General features: G+C 42.6%; 1 protein-coding gene across 2 annotated transcripts; it reads left to right on the top strand.

Annotated features, from left to right (window-relative positions):
• Positions 1-3,741: 3,741 nt before the first annotated feature.
• On the top strand, positions 3,742-14,825 carry LOC141756119 (microtubule cross-linking factor 3-like). 2 transcript variants are annotated; one of them, XM_074615628.1, is made up of 9 exons: positions 3,742-4,762; positions 6,501-6,725; positions 6,908-7,066; positions 7,288-7,356; positions 8,463-8,732; positions 8,813-9,163; positions 9,653-10,315; positions 10,645-10,775; positions 14,686-14,825. In XM_074615628.1, the coding sequence occupies exons 1-8, from the start codon at positions 3,950-3,952 to the stop codon at positions 10,711-10,713; spliced, it is 2,619 nt and encodes an 872-aa protein (XP_074471729.1). In that variant the 5' UTR covers positions 3,742-3,949; the 3' UTR covers positions 10,714-10,775; positions 14,686-14,825. The 2 variants fall into 2 exon arrangements, with proteins under 2 accessions (XP_074471729.1, XP_074471728.1); XM_074615627.1 differs by having other exon boundaries at positions 3,762-4,762; positions 10,447-10,775; positions 14,686-14,704.
• The last annotated feature ends 1,313 nt before the right edge of the window (positions 14,826-16,138 follow it).

The following is a 16,138-nucleotide window of genomic DNA, read 5'->3' as shown; positions in this document are numbered from 1 at the left end:
AAAGATGCACGTTTCGCCCCTAAAATATTAGTTTTTTTTATAAGAAACAACCAAGTGATATCTGTGCTGTGACTCTAACATCCTGGTTAGTTTCAGGACTCTACCTCTTCCTCTCATCCACATATTTTTCCACACACTCTGCATCCATTTTCTCCGTCAGCTTGTGACAAACACCCTGTATCCCGTTGCTCTTTCACCACACTGTGGATCCACTAATGGCCTCTATTCAATTATTCATCCACTATCTTTTTTTTCCTGTTGTCCAAATGCCTCAGATCACACCCCATTCTGTTATTCCTGATACTTCACGTACTCTTAGCCACTTTTTCCATATCCTCCTTCCAATCCAAACTACCACATGCACTACTTTCGCAGCCTTCCATCTTATCCTGGTGCACCACCACCTGCCTCGTTTGAACCCATGGCATCAGGGTGGAGGTGGAGGTGGCGGTGGAGGGAAAGCAGGTATAAGGGTGTAGGTAGGTGTGAATGGTAGACTGGATGAGAGGAGTATTTGTCCTCCACGGGGACACAGAGGGATCTAAGCCAGGGACTAAGAGGATTGCAGAAGGGCCAAGGCTTTTCCATCAAAGGCATTTAGCGCAGGTCACTATAACCTGCACTCCTGCTGCTACAGGAACGTGCATACATACACATACTATGTATTCCCACATACTATGGAGCTGGAAGGGACACAGATTTGTGGTCTACTTCGAATACACTTCGATGCAAGTTAATACATCCATATGCGACTCTCTTAAGAACTCTATTTTAAGTGTAAATCAAATTCCCAAACACGTTACTTTGACAACGTGTAGCCAATAGGCCGATCATATCATTAGCTGCCAGACAGTCGACTGACCCCTCGCAGTATTCTGAGAGGGCCGGTCTGTTAGAGGGTGAAGGGTCAGGTTTGCAGGGGTTAAACCTCTGCAAACCTGACCCGTCACTCACTCATCATCTCATTAGCAATTATATGACTAAGGAGCTCATTCTAGCCTAACCGAGTGGAAACAGTCAGCTTTTTACTGGCTCTCCGTCTATGTGGGACAGATTGCCTCCAGAGCTTGTGGACTGACTGACTGGGTTTAGTGTGTGGAGTGTGCCCTCTATAGGGCCTGAATATAGTTGCAGTACATTGGAAACAGATGACATGAGGGGGACACATTATGAGTGCAATTTGCATACTTTTTCTTTTTACTTTTAGTACGTACTGCAGCTGCCCTTACAAAGTACGCACTATTGCATGCAGTATGCATACAATTGGGACATCCTACTTCTTCATAACATTGCACCTTGAACTTTGACCCTCTTGCTCATAGATCTGCTAAGTAGAGGATTGTGGTTCAGAATAGCCAGAAAAGCATGCTGGCTTGGATACTGCAAAATGCGACCGGATGTAGTAGGAAATCCTGGCATTTTTGGCATACTGCATTTGACATAATATGTATTGGGACATACTAAATCTTTTTCTGGCATACTAAATAGTATGGTAGTATGGGTATTGGAATGCACAGCGAGTGATTCCTGGCAAGAGTGGGTGAGATATATTGTATGTACATGCCGGAAATCTTTTATGGGTTAAACTCAGTATGGTCAAGCAATGTGCGTGGTAGATTAATGACTTGTAAAATTGTTTGGTGATACAGCATGCACCACTATATAAACTAGGGATGTAAGGGTAGGGGTAGGGATCCAACTTTTTCTGTCCCGATAGCGATACCTGGGCTTTGGGTATCGGACGATACCGAGTACCGATCCGATACCAGTGTTTAATTAATAAGCTGTGTGCCTCACTGTGTGGAAGTGACTGGGATTATTCTTTTATGTGTAAGAAAGCATCAGGCTTGACTTAAACATTGCTTTTCTAACATTGTAAAACTAAATGTTACAAATAAATATATAGATATATATTTACTGAATTTTTATTATTACAATAATAAATCGTACACCAGAAGCTTGGTAAAAAATCTTCAGGAATTATTTACATTAATTATAATTAAAGTGTAAACCTTTTTAATGCAGCAACAAATTGGTCAAAACTTAAAAAGGAATTAAAATGACAGTCTATGATGTATATAGAATATAAACATTGAATTGAATTGACTACATCGGCCCCATTGTCACCGGTACCCGATCCAGCTATTTGAGTCAGTATCGGCCCGATATCCGATCCAGTATCGGTATCGGTGCACCCCTAATATAAATTGCACAATATAAATTAAAATGATAACACCAGCATTACGGTTGAAAGTCATATTTAAGGCCTATATTATTTCAGTTTATCTTGTGCCCACCTGGTGCATGTTGCAAAATAAAATTGTGCTCAAAGGGGCATTTTACCAATTTAGCATTGTTGTTTCATTAAGATGGGGAATTTACAAGAGGCGGATTTAAAAAAGAAGTCACGAGATGTACCAACCTATAGTCCCTATTCTTAAAAAAACTGATTCCTACAATTCCCATAATGCAAGTCAATAGTCTCTTTGGTTAGACCCTCCTCCCTGTTAAATGCCCACATCTTTCAAACTCTACGTCCCAAGTTCATACAGTAACACAGGCTTTTTGTTAATAAAAATATGTATATACATATACATACACATACACATATATATATAAAAAGTCTCAAGCCCAATCTGAGATGTTATCAGAGTTATTTACTCAGACATTAGAAAGCCACTTTCAGAGCTGCCTTTAACTCTGTCTAAATTATTTATAATTCTTTGAAGTGAAGCTATTCCTGCAGTGAAAGTGTATGTTTCAGGACATCCTGTGAAGGGATATCATATTTTGCACATTTATTCTAAATTTGTAGATTTACATTTTAAATATTGTGCAACATTCTCTAGCAATACTGTAGCTATACGTAATTATGGCCATGCATACCAATATAACTCATTTGAATGTGTGAGAAAGAGCTGCAGGATATGTCAGTGCATGGCAGAGCCAGAGACAACCACAACAACACATAATAGATGTAACTCACTCTGCCTTTTATTTACTCCTCTCCTTCATGGTTTTCTTTTTTTTTTATTATTTTTTTTTTTACATTTATCCTTTGATATTGCAATATATTGTTATTAATTGTTTTTTATTTGTTTGTTTGTCTTATTGACACAACAAACATAAATTACTTCTTTATTGTTTTCTTCCATTTACATGCATGTTCTTTTTAAATATATATATATTGTCATTTGCTTAATGAATTGAGTTTTTGTATTATTTGTATTTATTATTGAATTGACGCTTTGGCAATATTGTTCACCTGACAGTCATGCCAATAAAGCAAATTTAATTGAAAAAAAAAAAGTGAATTGAATTGAGAGAATAAAAAGAAAGGGATGGGGGGGGTTCGCTTCCTGTTTTGTGATGACGTACATCCCACGTCATATGGCCAGTGCCCCTGCAGTGCCTGGTGGTGCCCTCCTGTGTGTCAGTCAGCGACTCTCCTCCTTAAAGCTCTGCGGTAAGAAATCACCCCTTTTTATTGTGGAGCTCTCTGTTGAAAATGCATTCTTAATTTAGACTTTTAAATGCATAAATAAATTTGTGGATTAGTGGCTGTCGATTCCAGCAGGACAGTTCAGGACAAAAACAAGTAGGCCTTGTTTAAAGTTGTGGGTCAGGATGATGATGAGGGTGTGAAGCTGGTTGCAGAAAAGTGACATCTAGTGGCGTTCATACATGATGTGTTATGTTTTTATTCCTGTTATTTCTTGATGTTCATGTGAAGCACTTTGGGTACCTTTTGGTTATTGTAAAGGGCTATACAAATACATTTTGATTGATTGATTGATTGATACTGGGAGGCATCTTCCTCTAAGTTGAAACTATAGTTGTATGAATGTTAAAGTATAGTTAAGAAAAGTGGGCTATGGTTTGCATTTAAATAAGTTTCTGCACAGCTATTTAAACAACTAGAAATTACAGCCTATATGTTGTGGAGTTTATGTCAGTAGAGCAGAAAATGAAGCCTGCCACCAGAGGCGCTGCTGCTCCTCCTCCATCATCATCATCATCAGCAGCAGCAGCAGCAGCAGCAGCAGACAATAGGGAGGCATCAGGGAGGAAGAGGAGGAGGAGGAGGCAGCAGCACCGGGTTTCCTCACCGGCTACAGCCCAGGAGGAAGCTCCGAGACACCCAGACAGTTCCATCTCTCCTCTTCCACCTGCAGCAGGAAGGAGCAGAACCAGGGAGAGTTTGAGGTCTGCAGACGGAAGAGAGAGGGGTGGAGGAAGAGGAGGAGGAAGAGGAGCAGCAGCTGTTCACCCGGATGGTGCTGAAGCTGATGTAGTCAGACCAAACAGGGCGGATGCTGTCGGTGAAGATCCGACAGATTCATCAGCATCTCCTCGTCGCTCTGCTTTACGCCTGCCCTGCCTTCAAGCAGGCGACTCACAGCAGCGGCTGTTGCCCGGCAGAGGAGCATCCTCCGCGGCAGAGAACGAGAAGCAACCCGGTGAAGAGGAGGGAGGAGGCCGTGGGGAGAGGAGCGGCTGCGGTGTGGGCCTCGGTTTGGGTTTGTGGAGAGGAGGATGCTTACAGGCTGAACTCATCCATTTCCATCTGCACAAGAGGCTGAGAAGGATGCAAACCAGGACGGAGAACATGGGAGCAGCAGAGGAGGAGGAGGAGGAGGCCGCTCAAGGAGAGCTGCAGCCGGCTGCAGCCGCGACAGAGGCGGGGTCCGTGACACAGCAGCAGGACCAGGCCTTTGAGGACGAGATGGAGAGACTGCTGGACGAAAATGAAGATCTTAAGGTTTGATTTACAGTTTTTTTTTTATGTAGGCTGGTGCTCTGTTATCAGCTAAGGATGATTTATGCAAAATAGTCATTTTTTCATATTAGGATGATATTCATGTTAGAATTTGAAGCCTGTGGGCCCATACAACACTGGAGCCACATTATCTGGACTAAATATTGTGTTTTTCAGTGCCATAGATTAGTAAACATCACTTAATTTGTCCGTTGAACATCCTCTTCACAGAAAATAAAGAATATACACTGGCCACAGCTGACTAATTGGTTATTGATCACATTGGTATTCAATTCAATTCAATTTATTTTTATATAGATCTGCTAGTATTTTTATTATAATAAAAATACAATGTGCCACCTCACCAGAATCCACTGCAAAATTGTTCATATTAGGATGATATCCATGTTAGTATTTGAAGCCTGTGGGCCCATAAAACACTGGAGTTCACATTATCTGGACTAAATATTGTGTTTTTCAGTGCCATACATTAGTAAACATCACTTAATTTGTCTGTTGAACATCCTCTTCAAAGAACATAAAGAATATATACACTGGCCACAGATGACTGATTGGTTATTGATCACATTGGTATAGATCTGCAATGTGCCACCTCACCAGATGTGCCACCTCACCAGAATCCGCTGCAAAATAGTCATATTAGGATGATATCCATGTTAGTATTTGAAGCCTGTGGGCCCATAAAACACTGGAGCCACATTATCTGGACTAAATATTGTGTTTTTCAGTGCCATAGATTAGTAAACATCACTGAATTTGTCTGTCACAGAACATAAATAATATACACTGGTCACAGATGACTGATTGGTTATTGATCACATTGGTATAGATCTGCTAGTATTTTTATTATAATAAAAATACAATGTGCCACCTCACCAGAATCCACTGCAAAATGTTGTCATATTAGGAAGATATTCATGTTAGTATTTGAGGCCTGTGGGCCCATAATCAGAATCAGAATCGTGTTTATTGCCAGGTCTAACAGGTATACACTAGGAATTTGCTTTGGATTTGTTGGTGCAAGTTAAACAGTATAATAACAAAAGAATAGATAAAAACGTTAGAATAAAATAAGAATTAAAAAAAAAAGAATTCTACCAATATAAAAAATATTTTAAAAAAAAGAATTCTACCAATATACAAAATAAGCTATAAACAAAAATAAACATGATATAAACAGATAGTGCATATAGCGCAAATATTAAAACACTGGAGCCACATTATCTGGACTAGATATTGTGTTTTTCAGTGCCATAGATTAGTAAATATCACTTAATGTGTCTGTTGAACATGTCTCCATGTCTTCACAGAACATAAAGAATATACACTGGCCACAGATGACTGATTGGTTATTGATCACATTGGTATAGATCTGCTATAGGATCAATGATATATTGTGTTAATGAGGGACAACCAAGGGAGTCAACAGCTGGGATTTGCATGTTTGTATGTGCCATGTTGGCATATAGAAGAGATGAAGTGATGTGAGTGAGTGGAAATTAAAGCTAACTCACATCCAGTCTTTGTCTCATGAAATCAATTTGAATTCAGATAATTTTCTGGGGTTTTTTCTCTCTGAAGCTGGCTCAAGTCCCAAACATCCATTACTGACTCAGCGGAGTCAAAAAGTCAGATTCTCTAAAAATCAAACAGCAGCGATTAGCTGGTCTTAATCTTAACTGTGACACATAATCTTTACTATTATGCACCCAACCACCAGTGTGAAATAGAGGAGATGAGGACCGAGATGGACGAGATGCGGGACACATTCTATGAAGAAGACACGTGTCAGCTGCAGGAGATGAGGCGTGAGCTGGAGAGGGCCAATAAAAACTGCCGGATCCTGCAGTACCGTCTGAGGAAGGCCGAGAGGAAGAGGCTGCGCTACGCCCAGACGGGAGAGATCGATGAGGAGCTGCTCAGGAGTCTGGAGCAGGACCTGAAGGTGCAGAGGGGAGGGGAAGGTGCTCAACTTGTCTGGGAGCAGTCCCAAAGAAGGATGTGTATTCTCATGAATGTATATGCAAGCTCTCAATGTAGTTACTGCCACAGGTGAAGAGATAGTAAAACTTGGATTGGAGTGAAAACATTCTTAAGTTATATCCTCACACGAACTACACAATGCAGGTGGCGAAGGATGTGTCTGTGAGGCTGCACCACGAGCTGGAAAAGGTGGAGGAGAAGCGCACAAAGACGGAGGAGGAGAATGAAAAACTGAGACAGAAGCTCATAGAGGTGGAAGTGACCAAACAAGCTCTGCAGAATGAACTAGACAAAACCAAAGAGGTAAGTAAACACTCAAATAATTCAATTTGATGATTGGCTAAAGCTTTTATCATATAGCCTGGGGGCCTTTTTGTTTATGTAGGCTATAGTGCACATTCATCTAAGATGTAAAAACTCTGTATTTCATATTACAAGTGGAGGAATAGTTACACAAATCAGAGTGTAAATGGGACGAATATACTGTACATATGCACATTTTTCAGTATACTGTCCTCCAACAGTCTCAAAAGAGAAGAGGAAGCAAGGACATCCAGAAGACAGACAAGAAATCAGCACAGACTCCTACAGAGGTGAGAGTTTTTTTACAAATGAATAAATAAATAATTTTCCCACAATGCTTTCCTCTTTTTTTTCTCGCATGAACAATCACATTGCCCAAAGTAAAGGAGATAATCATCTGGAAGTGTCTTTCTGGAACATCTGCTGTTTGAATAATCTATCTATTTCCCTTGGCCACCTTGGTGAATATTTGTCCTCAAGTCCTCAATAAGGTTTATTAAAGAGGGCCTATTATGCTCATTTTTAGGTGCATACTTGTATTTGGGGGTTCTACTAGAACATGTTTACGTGCATTAATGTTCAAAAAGCGCTTTATTTTTCTTATACCGGCTGTGCTGCTGCACCTCTTTTCACCCTCTGTCTGAAACATTCTGTTTGAGCTCCTGCCCCGCCTCCTAATTGGTCAGCTGGCCCACTCTGTTGTGATTGGTCAACCGAACCAAACTCTTCGGACTCTGCTCCAGCTCCGCTCTAACAAGCTTTGTTTGAGGGAGTGCCGAACTAGCCGCTAGGTAGGTATTGTGCAAAGGTGTTACTTAGTGACATCACCACGTTACAGAAGAAAAGGCGGGACTTCAAGAAAGGCGTTTCAGGCAGCTGAACTGCCGTGCCGAGCAGTGTTTTTGTGGGGAGTAACTCCCTTCAGCGTGGACTTGTAACTTTGCAGACCTTTTACATGTACAAAAAACAATATAACACACTAAAGGAAGGGAAAAAGTACAAAAGCTTAATAGGTCCTCTTTAAAATACATAGATCCTGCACATTTAGCTCACATGCTCACGTAATGTCCTCAAGTCAAACATTTGGCTTTCCACCTCGGGGCCACAACGGGCCAAAGCGAGTGCTCCAATCATTTAAAATAAAAGTATATTTAAATGAAAGCTGAGAGTTTGCAGAGCTCCAGGAATTACTTTAGACTTGGTCCAATGATAGATAACGTTTTGGCTTAGAAATTAGAAAGACCGTGCTACATAATCTTCTCTTTAATCTTAAATCCTTCCGTCTTTATGTCTTATTGCGGAGACCAACTTTGTGAACTTCAGGGTTAGGTTTTAACCGTTTCCACTTGAATGCATTTTAGTATTTATTACCGTCTGTGTTGTCCCCATGCCCCAGGAGGACAATGAGGACCTAAAGTGCCAGCTAGCTTTCATCAAAGAGGAAGCAGTGCTCATGAGAAAGAAGACGGCAAGTATTGACAAGGAGAAGGACCGTTTGGAGCAAGAGCTGCAGAAGTACCGCTCCTTCTATGGCGAACTGGACAGCACCCATCCTAAAGGAGAGGCCGGAGGTCCACCCACCACCCGCGAGTCAGAGCTGAAGCTTCGGCTCCGCCTGGTGGAGGAGGAGGCCAACATCCTGGGAAGGAAAATTGTAGAGTTGGAGGTAAGAGCTACATGGGTCTATTAAAGGACTAACACCTCAGTGGGATGCGAGTGTTGAGCTTTTCTCCCTCCACCCCACAGGTAGAGAACCGTGGCCTGAGGGCCGAGCTCGACGACCTCCGTGGCGAAGGAGAGGGCGCCGGAGGCTCTGGGATGGGCGGCTCGGGGCGAGGCCTCGGCGATGACCTGACGGAGCTCCGACAGCAGCTGCAGCTGGTGGAGGACGAGGCGGAGCTGCTGAGGAGGAACCTAGCCGATGTCGAAGATCAAAACAAGAAAGTGACCACCGAGCTGAACAAGATGCGGTTCAAAGCCGGCACCCACGAGGGAGGCGGCAGGCATGGAGGAGGAGGGATTGATGCAGCAAAGGCAGAAGCCCTTCAGGAGGAGTTAAAGGCAGCAAGGCTACAGATTAATGACCTAAGTGGCAAGGTATTACAAGTTTTTTTGATAATATTGCCATTCATTTCCTTTTTGACTTATGAGCTGGCAAAACGTAGAATATTGACTTTACTAATATGACAGATGGCTACCACACGTAGTAGCCATCTTTCAGAGCTCAGCTCCACCCATAGACTGTATAGACACACCTCTAGTGTTGTTCGCTGTGCACTACAATACATCACATCATTACAGCATCCTAGAAAGCGGTATTTATGACGATATTGAAAATCATACTGTCAGGATTTCGAAATACCCTGATATACCGTAATACCGTAATACCATAATACCACCCAAATCTAGCCTAACCTCTATATAAGCTTTTACCCTCTGGACGTTGTTTCAGGGCACTCGTTAGAAGAACTAATAGATTCCACGTCAAAGTGACTTCGCCAGCCATAGAGCCAAGTTGCTATGTGCGTTAGTAAAAAATCGGATTAGAAAATCGGATTACTGTAACATCTCTTTGTCTTTATTCAGGTGATGCAGCTGCAGTACGAGAACCGTGTGCTCCTCTCCAACATGCAGCGCTATGACCTGGCCTCCCACCTCTCCCTGCGGCCCAGCCCACGGGACAGCGACGCAGAAAGCGACGCCGGCGGTGCGACGAGCGGCCGCCGTGAGAGCGACGAGGACTCCAACTCCTCGCGCCTCCTCCCACCGCACCGCAAACGCGAGGGCCCTGTAGGTGGGGAGAGTGACTCAGATGAGGTCAGAAACAACAACGGAAGCAGCCGCTGCCTGACGCCCACGCGGGGCCTCTACACCCCCACTGGGCCCGAGGGCGCCGCCTCCTCCGCATTGGCTCGCTTCCTGCCCGTTGGCCGGTGCAGCCTGCGCGACAGGCAGCACATGACTGACATCCGTTTGGAGGCGGAAAGGCTTGTTCGGACCATCGACCGGCTCATCGCTGACACAGCCACTATCATCTCAGAGGCGAGGGTCTACGTTTCAAATGGCGACCTGATGTACGGGAGGGGAGGAGAGGAGGGTGGAGAGGAAGATGGTGGCCGGATCAGGGAACATGAGCTGCTGTATCGCATTAGCGCCCAGATGAAGGCCTTCCGTAAAGAACTGCAGACCTTCATAGACCGACTGGAAGTGCCGAGGATCGAGGACAGGGATGCGGAGGAGCCGCTGTCGGTGAGACGAGAATTAAAAATGATTGAGTTGTATGTAAAATATCTCAAAAGAGTTGAATGCTGATTCTCTTTCTTCCCTTTTCTCACTAAATCCAACCTCCTGGTTTGTCACGCCACTCTTCCTCCGCCCAGATGTTCCAGCCCATCATTTTGCTCATCCTCATACTCGTGTTATTCTCATCCCTCTCCTACGCCACCATCTTTAAACTAGTCTTTCTTTTTACTCTTTTCTTTGTTCTGTGATGTACGCCTCCCTTTAATTCACATCATCCCTTGTTTTGTTTTTTGCTCTGTTGTTTTTCTTTCCTCCCCGCATCATTTGTTGCCAAGGTAACCAAAAGCACAAGAAAAGCTCAGCACTCGCCAAGGCTGCAGTCACATTCAAGAGAGTGTGGCTAGATTCAACACTGGAGTCTACATTATCCATAACACATCACTGTCCACATCTGTCCCCCAAGAAGGTGAGTTACAATGTGTAACTATGATTATCACATATTGATAACACTGTAGTTCATATAGACCAGATCGACATCGCATAATCGCCAAGGCCGTGCCCCATTCAGAAAGAAAGAAAGAAAGGCGCTGTCACATATGGAGAGACATGGGAAAATGCAGAAAAGCTGTTGTGTAGCGGCTTAACCGAGGCTTTCACACTGACATTTGAGGCACATAAGATATGTGAATATTCACTGTCAGTGTGGTAAATCACTAAATATTGTTGTGACAGTTGCTACTGATGGATAAGTTAACTTCGCAAGCTTCAGTGGGAGGATGCTGCAGTACAGTCATACATTAGAGCAGCACCAGACTGTCGTCTCCAACTAAATCTCAGCCTAAAGTTCAAACAGTTGGCTCTTAACAGGTTGATTATTTAGAGACAACACTAAGCCTAAGAATAACTGGTGATTCAATCAAACATGTAGTGTTATAGATGTCCGGACAAACAATATCGGGCCATTGTGTTGGGTCATTCATCCTCTTTGACGGGGTTAGAACTATGGGGAAGACTGAAGGGGCATGACGGCGATCAACCTTAATTTATTAAGGTGTTGCAAACACTCAGGTTCAAAATAATTATTGGACATATCTATAAAACAGATGTTTGTTTAACAAGAAATAAATGCATACAAACTTGTCAAAATTACAATCCAAACAAAATGTCAAACCAATTCTTTAAGCCAGCAGGAAATTGGACATGAGCCATCTCTTATTGCTGATGAAGACCATGAGATAAGGCTGGGATAAGGCCCTGAAAAGCCAATAAGTAGACCTTTGAGTTGACATTATGTGGTTACACATTAATAAACAGACAATGTAGATAGAATATGTTCCAGAAATGAAGGGCATATATGGTTTAGCATTGCTTATATTGAGCGTTAAAGGGGCAGTGTGTAGGATTTGGCGGCATCTAGCGGCAAGGTTGCAGATTGCAAACAACTGAAACCAAGCGAGTAGGTAGGAGAACAGTGGCCAACGTGAAAATGTAAATGGCCCTATCAAGAGCCAGTGTTTGTTTGTCCATTCTTGGCTACTATAGAAACATGGTGGCCGGCTCTGTGAAGAAGTCCCGCTCCATATGTAGATATAAACGGCTCATTTTAAGGTAAAGAAAACCCAACGATTGTTATTTTCAGGTGATAATACACTAAAGAAAACATACTCATTATTATTATATTCCATTTCTGCCAGTAGATCCCCTTAAATGTTACACACTGGCCCTTTAAGGTCACAAGGCTGTAAGGGAGGAAACCTGAATTACCCTTTTACGCCCCTTTACGTCCTGATTTAACCTTCCATCCTGCTGCTGTTGCCTCAAGGTAAAGTCAGGATAAAGTTTGTTTTTATCCCCTCTCCTTAACTCCTGAAGTATTTATCATTCATTAGGAAACACAACAGGTGGAGGAATAATGGTGATGATCCCGGGGCTTTAAACTGGAAGGAATTCTGGCGATCACGTTGAGTGCCAAATGTCAGATCTTGTCCGAGGGTGGCCCCTAAAATTCCCAGCGGGACCCCTGATTAGAGGCAGGCATTAGAAATTGATGGTGTGTCAGAAGCAACTGTCTTCAGTCGTCACTGCAGCAGGATGAGTCAAGAACACAGTCACAGGTTCGGGTTACTCCAGGACATTGAACGAGATTTCACACATATTGCTCTTTTGAAGCATAAATATGCCAGAAAATATTGTGAAACATTAAAAATGAAGAGACCACGTGAAGTTTAATGACTTCAAAAGTCCCCAAAAAAAACGTTGCCAAACATGCCAGGCAATCCACCTTGCAGTTTCCTTTTCGTGACTACCTTCAATAAAGATATTATTGACCGTGACACATTATTACTCACCCTGTCACACACACACCCATCTGGCATCCCTTGGAAAAAATGATTTGCAGTGGGGCACGGTCACAAGACAAAATCTGCCCAAGCCTCCTAAAGCAGAGTAGCAACAGAGAAGCCCATTGGCCGAGAGATCGCAGCAGCTGAAATAGCTATGTAAACACTTTCCCTCTCTCCATGAGCCCCAGTAATTATAGCCAGGATGCTGGTGACGACAGTTGTCCCATCGAGACTTCAAATGGTGGAATAAATTTGACATTATGATATTTGATCCCGGCTCCAATGGCGCGCCCACGTAAACAGTGGGGAGCGGTATAAAGGCCGGGTACCCCGGCTGGAACAGAAGTTGTTTACCCTTTAGCTCAACACTCCGGGTTTAACCCCGACATTGAGGCGTGACTAGAAGAACTGGGGCCCTTTAAATCCAGTCCACGGGGGTTTACGTAACAGAGGAGGCAAAGCGAGGGGGAAGCACCACATGAGTGGACTTGACAATTAGGCGCCGAGGGGAGTGAAGGTGTTGCAGAGGACAGAGTGCACAGGAACTAGAGCAGGCTGAGGATTTATACTGGAGCAGTGAACACTTTTATGTTGAGAAAGGTAAGGACAGCTGTTTATTATTGAGGTGGAAATTTATAAATATTTAAATGTCTTACGGTTTAGTGCCATATGGGACGATCTAATTTTGAATTAATCTGTATATAGGCTACAAATATTATTAAAATTTAGACTGCATGAGTGGCAAAACCTGAAGTTGCCCTAGTTCACTGTTGTCATATTACTCCTTGGGTTGATTTTTTTTTCCGCAATTTTCTCAGTTTTATTTCAAATAATTTATTTTATTTCGAGCAAGTTTTGGGTTGTCTTGTTTAGCCTTTGGTGGGTTTTTTTATTATTTGTTTTTATTTTATTATTATTTTCTATTTTATTTTTCTCAATTTTATTTTTAATCATATATTTTTATATTTAATTTTAGCAAGTTTTGGGGTAGTCATGTTTAGCCTTGTGGGGATATCTTTTTTTTATTATTATTATTTTTAGTTTCTCAATTTTATTTTAAAACTCATTCATTTATTTTATTTTTAACACGTTTTGGGTTGTTTAGCCTTATGGTGATTTTTTTTTAAATATTTTTTTATTTTATAAAAATGTTCTCTATTTAATCTTAAATCATATTAATTAATTTATTTTGAGTTTTAGATAGTTTTTTTATGTTTTAGTTCTGTTTTTTGCCCCTGACATACGTTCACTCTTGTCCCTCTCCCATGCACACAGTGCCATGCAGCCAGTTTACTATGCATAGTTACAAGATTATTAATATCTCCACTCTTGCATCACAAGTGGGAGGGAGGTGGATGGTACATTCGGGCACTTTCGATACTCCTCATATTTAATTATGCAACTACAACAACAACAAAGGCAAGGCCAGCAGCTGTGAGAATAGTTAAGCCATTAGTGCTCCCAGTGGGACACAATATCACCATGCCATTAATGAATGTTGACCCGGCTACATTTACAGTGTTTGGGGATCCATCTGAGGGTCAACCTTGAATGCATCGGAGATATGACACAGCACAGAGGACATTTTAATGTTGAACCCTTCATTTGAAAGTTTAAGTTGAGAGTTTGAGGCGTACAGAGGCAGGCTGGAGGTCAAAGTGACCAGGAGCTGTCATGCGACACTCTTGTCCACACGTGCTGCATAGGTGGGCTAACATGCCTGTGAAGTTTGAAGAATGCGAAAGGAGAGGGTCGTAAATATCTGACCTTTGTGAGGGCAGAAAGTATCCAACAATATGTCATTTAAGCAACGGAGAGAAGAAAAAATACTCAGTTAGGTGTCATTGCCACTGATGCAGTAGTGTCTTTTATCCTGCCTTGTTTGAAGACGTTGAAAAAAGCTCACTCGTCTAAAGAAACGATGAGTTTTCTAAATCAGATTTGGGGCTAAATGGCACAGAAACAGAGACAATTTCAGGATACTTTAAAACTAAGCCAACCCTCTTTTTTTCCACACATATTTTGTTTTTATAGTGTTTCCAGGCCATCGATTCTTCCAACCCTACGCTGACCTCTGACAGGAAAGTGAAACAGGAGAAAGGGGAAATTGCCATTTAAAGAGGCCTCTGGGTATTGAACGGCCTGCGTCATGGCAGCCATTGATCTGGAGCGTGGGCTGGAGCACGGCGGCCGGGGATGGGGGCAGGAGAGGCCGGAGCTGATGGACAACTTTGACTCAGAGATGCAAGAGTGGGAGGACCAGCTGCAGGACATCCAGAAGAAAATTGAAGAGGTAAGATTTCGTATAAAAATGTTGGACGGTTTCAAATCCAATATAGAGAGAGAGGACGGGCAAAGTTAATCTCCAATTATAAGATTTCAAGCTGCCGTGTGCCCTGAAAACAGATTGAACGTAATGGGGATTAGTGGAAAGTTGGGGTCAGTGAATGGAAATTTGACTTCTAATTGGGGATTTGAGGAGCAACCCAGTGTCTTATTAATCTCTACTGTACAATACTACACATATTGATATAGAAATATAGATTATTAAAGCTAGTGGCTCGTGTTCATGGTTAATTCTGTTCTCCGTCTTTAACCGTAGAATGGAGTTATTCAGGTATTTACAAGAAAAGATGAAGAAATTCAGCTGCGTAGAATCTCTTAAGATTTTGGTCTGATCGTGGTTGCAACAGACTCAAACATGACACGGTTTTCAGGGTGTGAACATGCTAATGGTTTTGTTTCCAGGTTATGAAGTGCTTCCGTAGTCCCTAGAGTGTGTGTTAATTGGTGTAATGTGTGTGTGTGTGTGTGTGTGTGTTACCATAATAAACTGTTGGCAGTGCACGGACTGACTCAACCTCACGGCCTTGTTGGAGCAATGATACAGACAAATGTTAACAAGCTAATTAAACTGTGATGTGCCGACAGACATGCTGAACACACACACACAAACACACACTCTCTCTCACACACACACACACACACACAGTCTGAAAGCGGATACCGAAGGAGTGTTAATGGTTGCGATGGGAAACAGATGGTTGCGCAAAGTGGAATAACATGTGCCGATCATAAATATAGGTTAGGCGATTTTGTGATAATTATAAGACTTGTTTGTTGTGTAAACACACTTTCTGTTGTTGTGTTCTGCATGTGGTTGAGTACGATATGTGCAAGTAGGAAGTTGTTTATATTTTATTCTGTTTTCATTTTTTCAGTTGTACAATGGCGTCCAGGCCCGCAGAGGAGCAAACGACATCCCCGCTGACAACCAGAAAAATGGCAGCGAGTTGGAGTGCGGCCTCGGGCACCATGGCGACGGTCTTTATGCACCCGGCCATCACAGCAAGAATCGCTCCGGAGCTATAACCGTGCCGCATCACCACAGTAACGGCTGTAACTATAGTCCCGGCGGGTACAGCTACCCCATGAGTCATCAAAATGGCTACGGGTACTGCCACGCCGACTCGGAGATCGGAGACTT

Source organism: Sebastes fasciatus, chromosome 18 (assembly GCF_043250625.1).
Source record: "Sebastes fasciatus isolate fSebFas1 chromosome 18, fSebFas1.pri, whole genome shotgun sequence".
NCBI lineage: Eukaryota > Metazoa > Chordata > Actinopteri > Perciformes > Sebastidae > Sebastes > Sebastes fasciatus.
The sequence above is the reverse complement of the archived record's forward strand: the minus strand, read 5'-3'. Positions and strand labels throughout refer to the sequence as shown.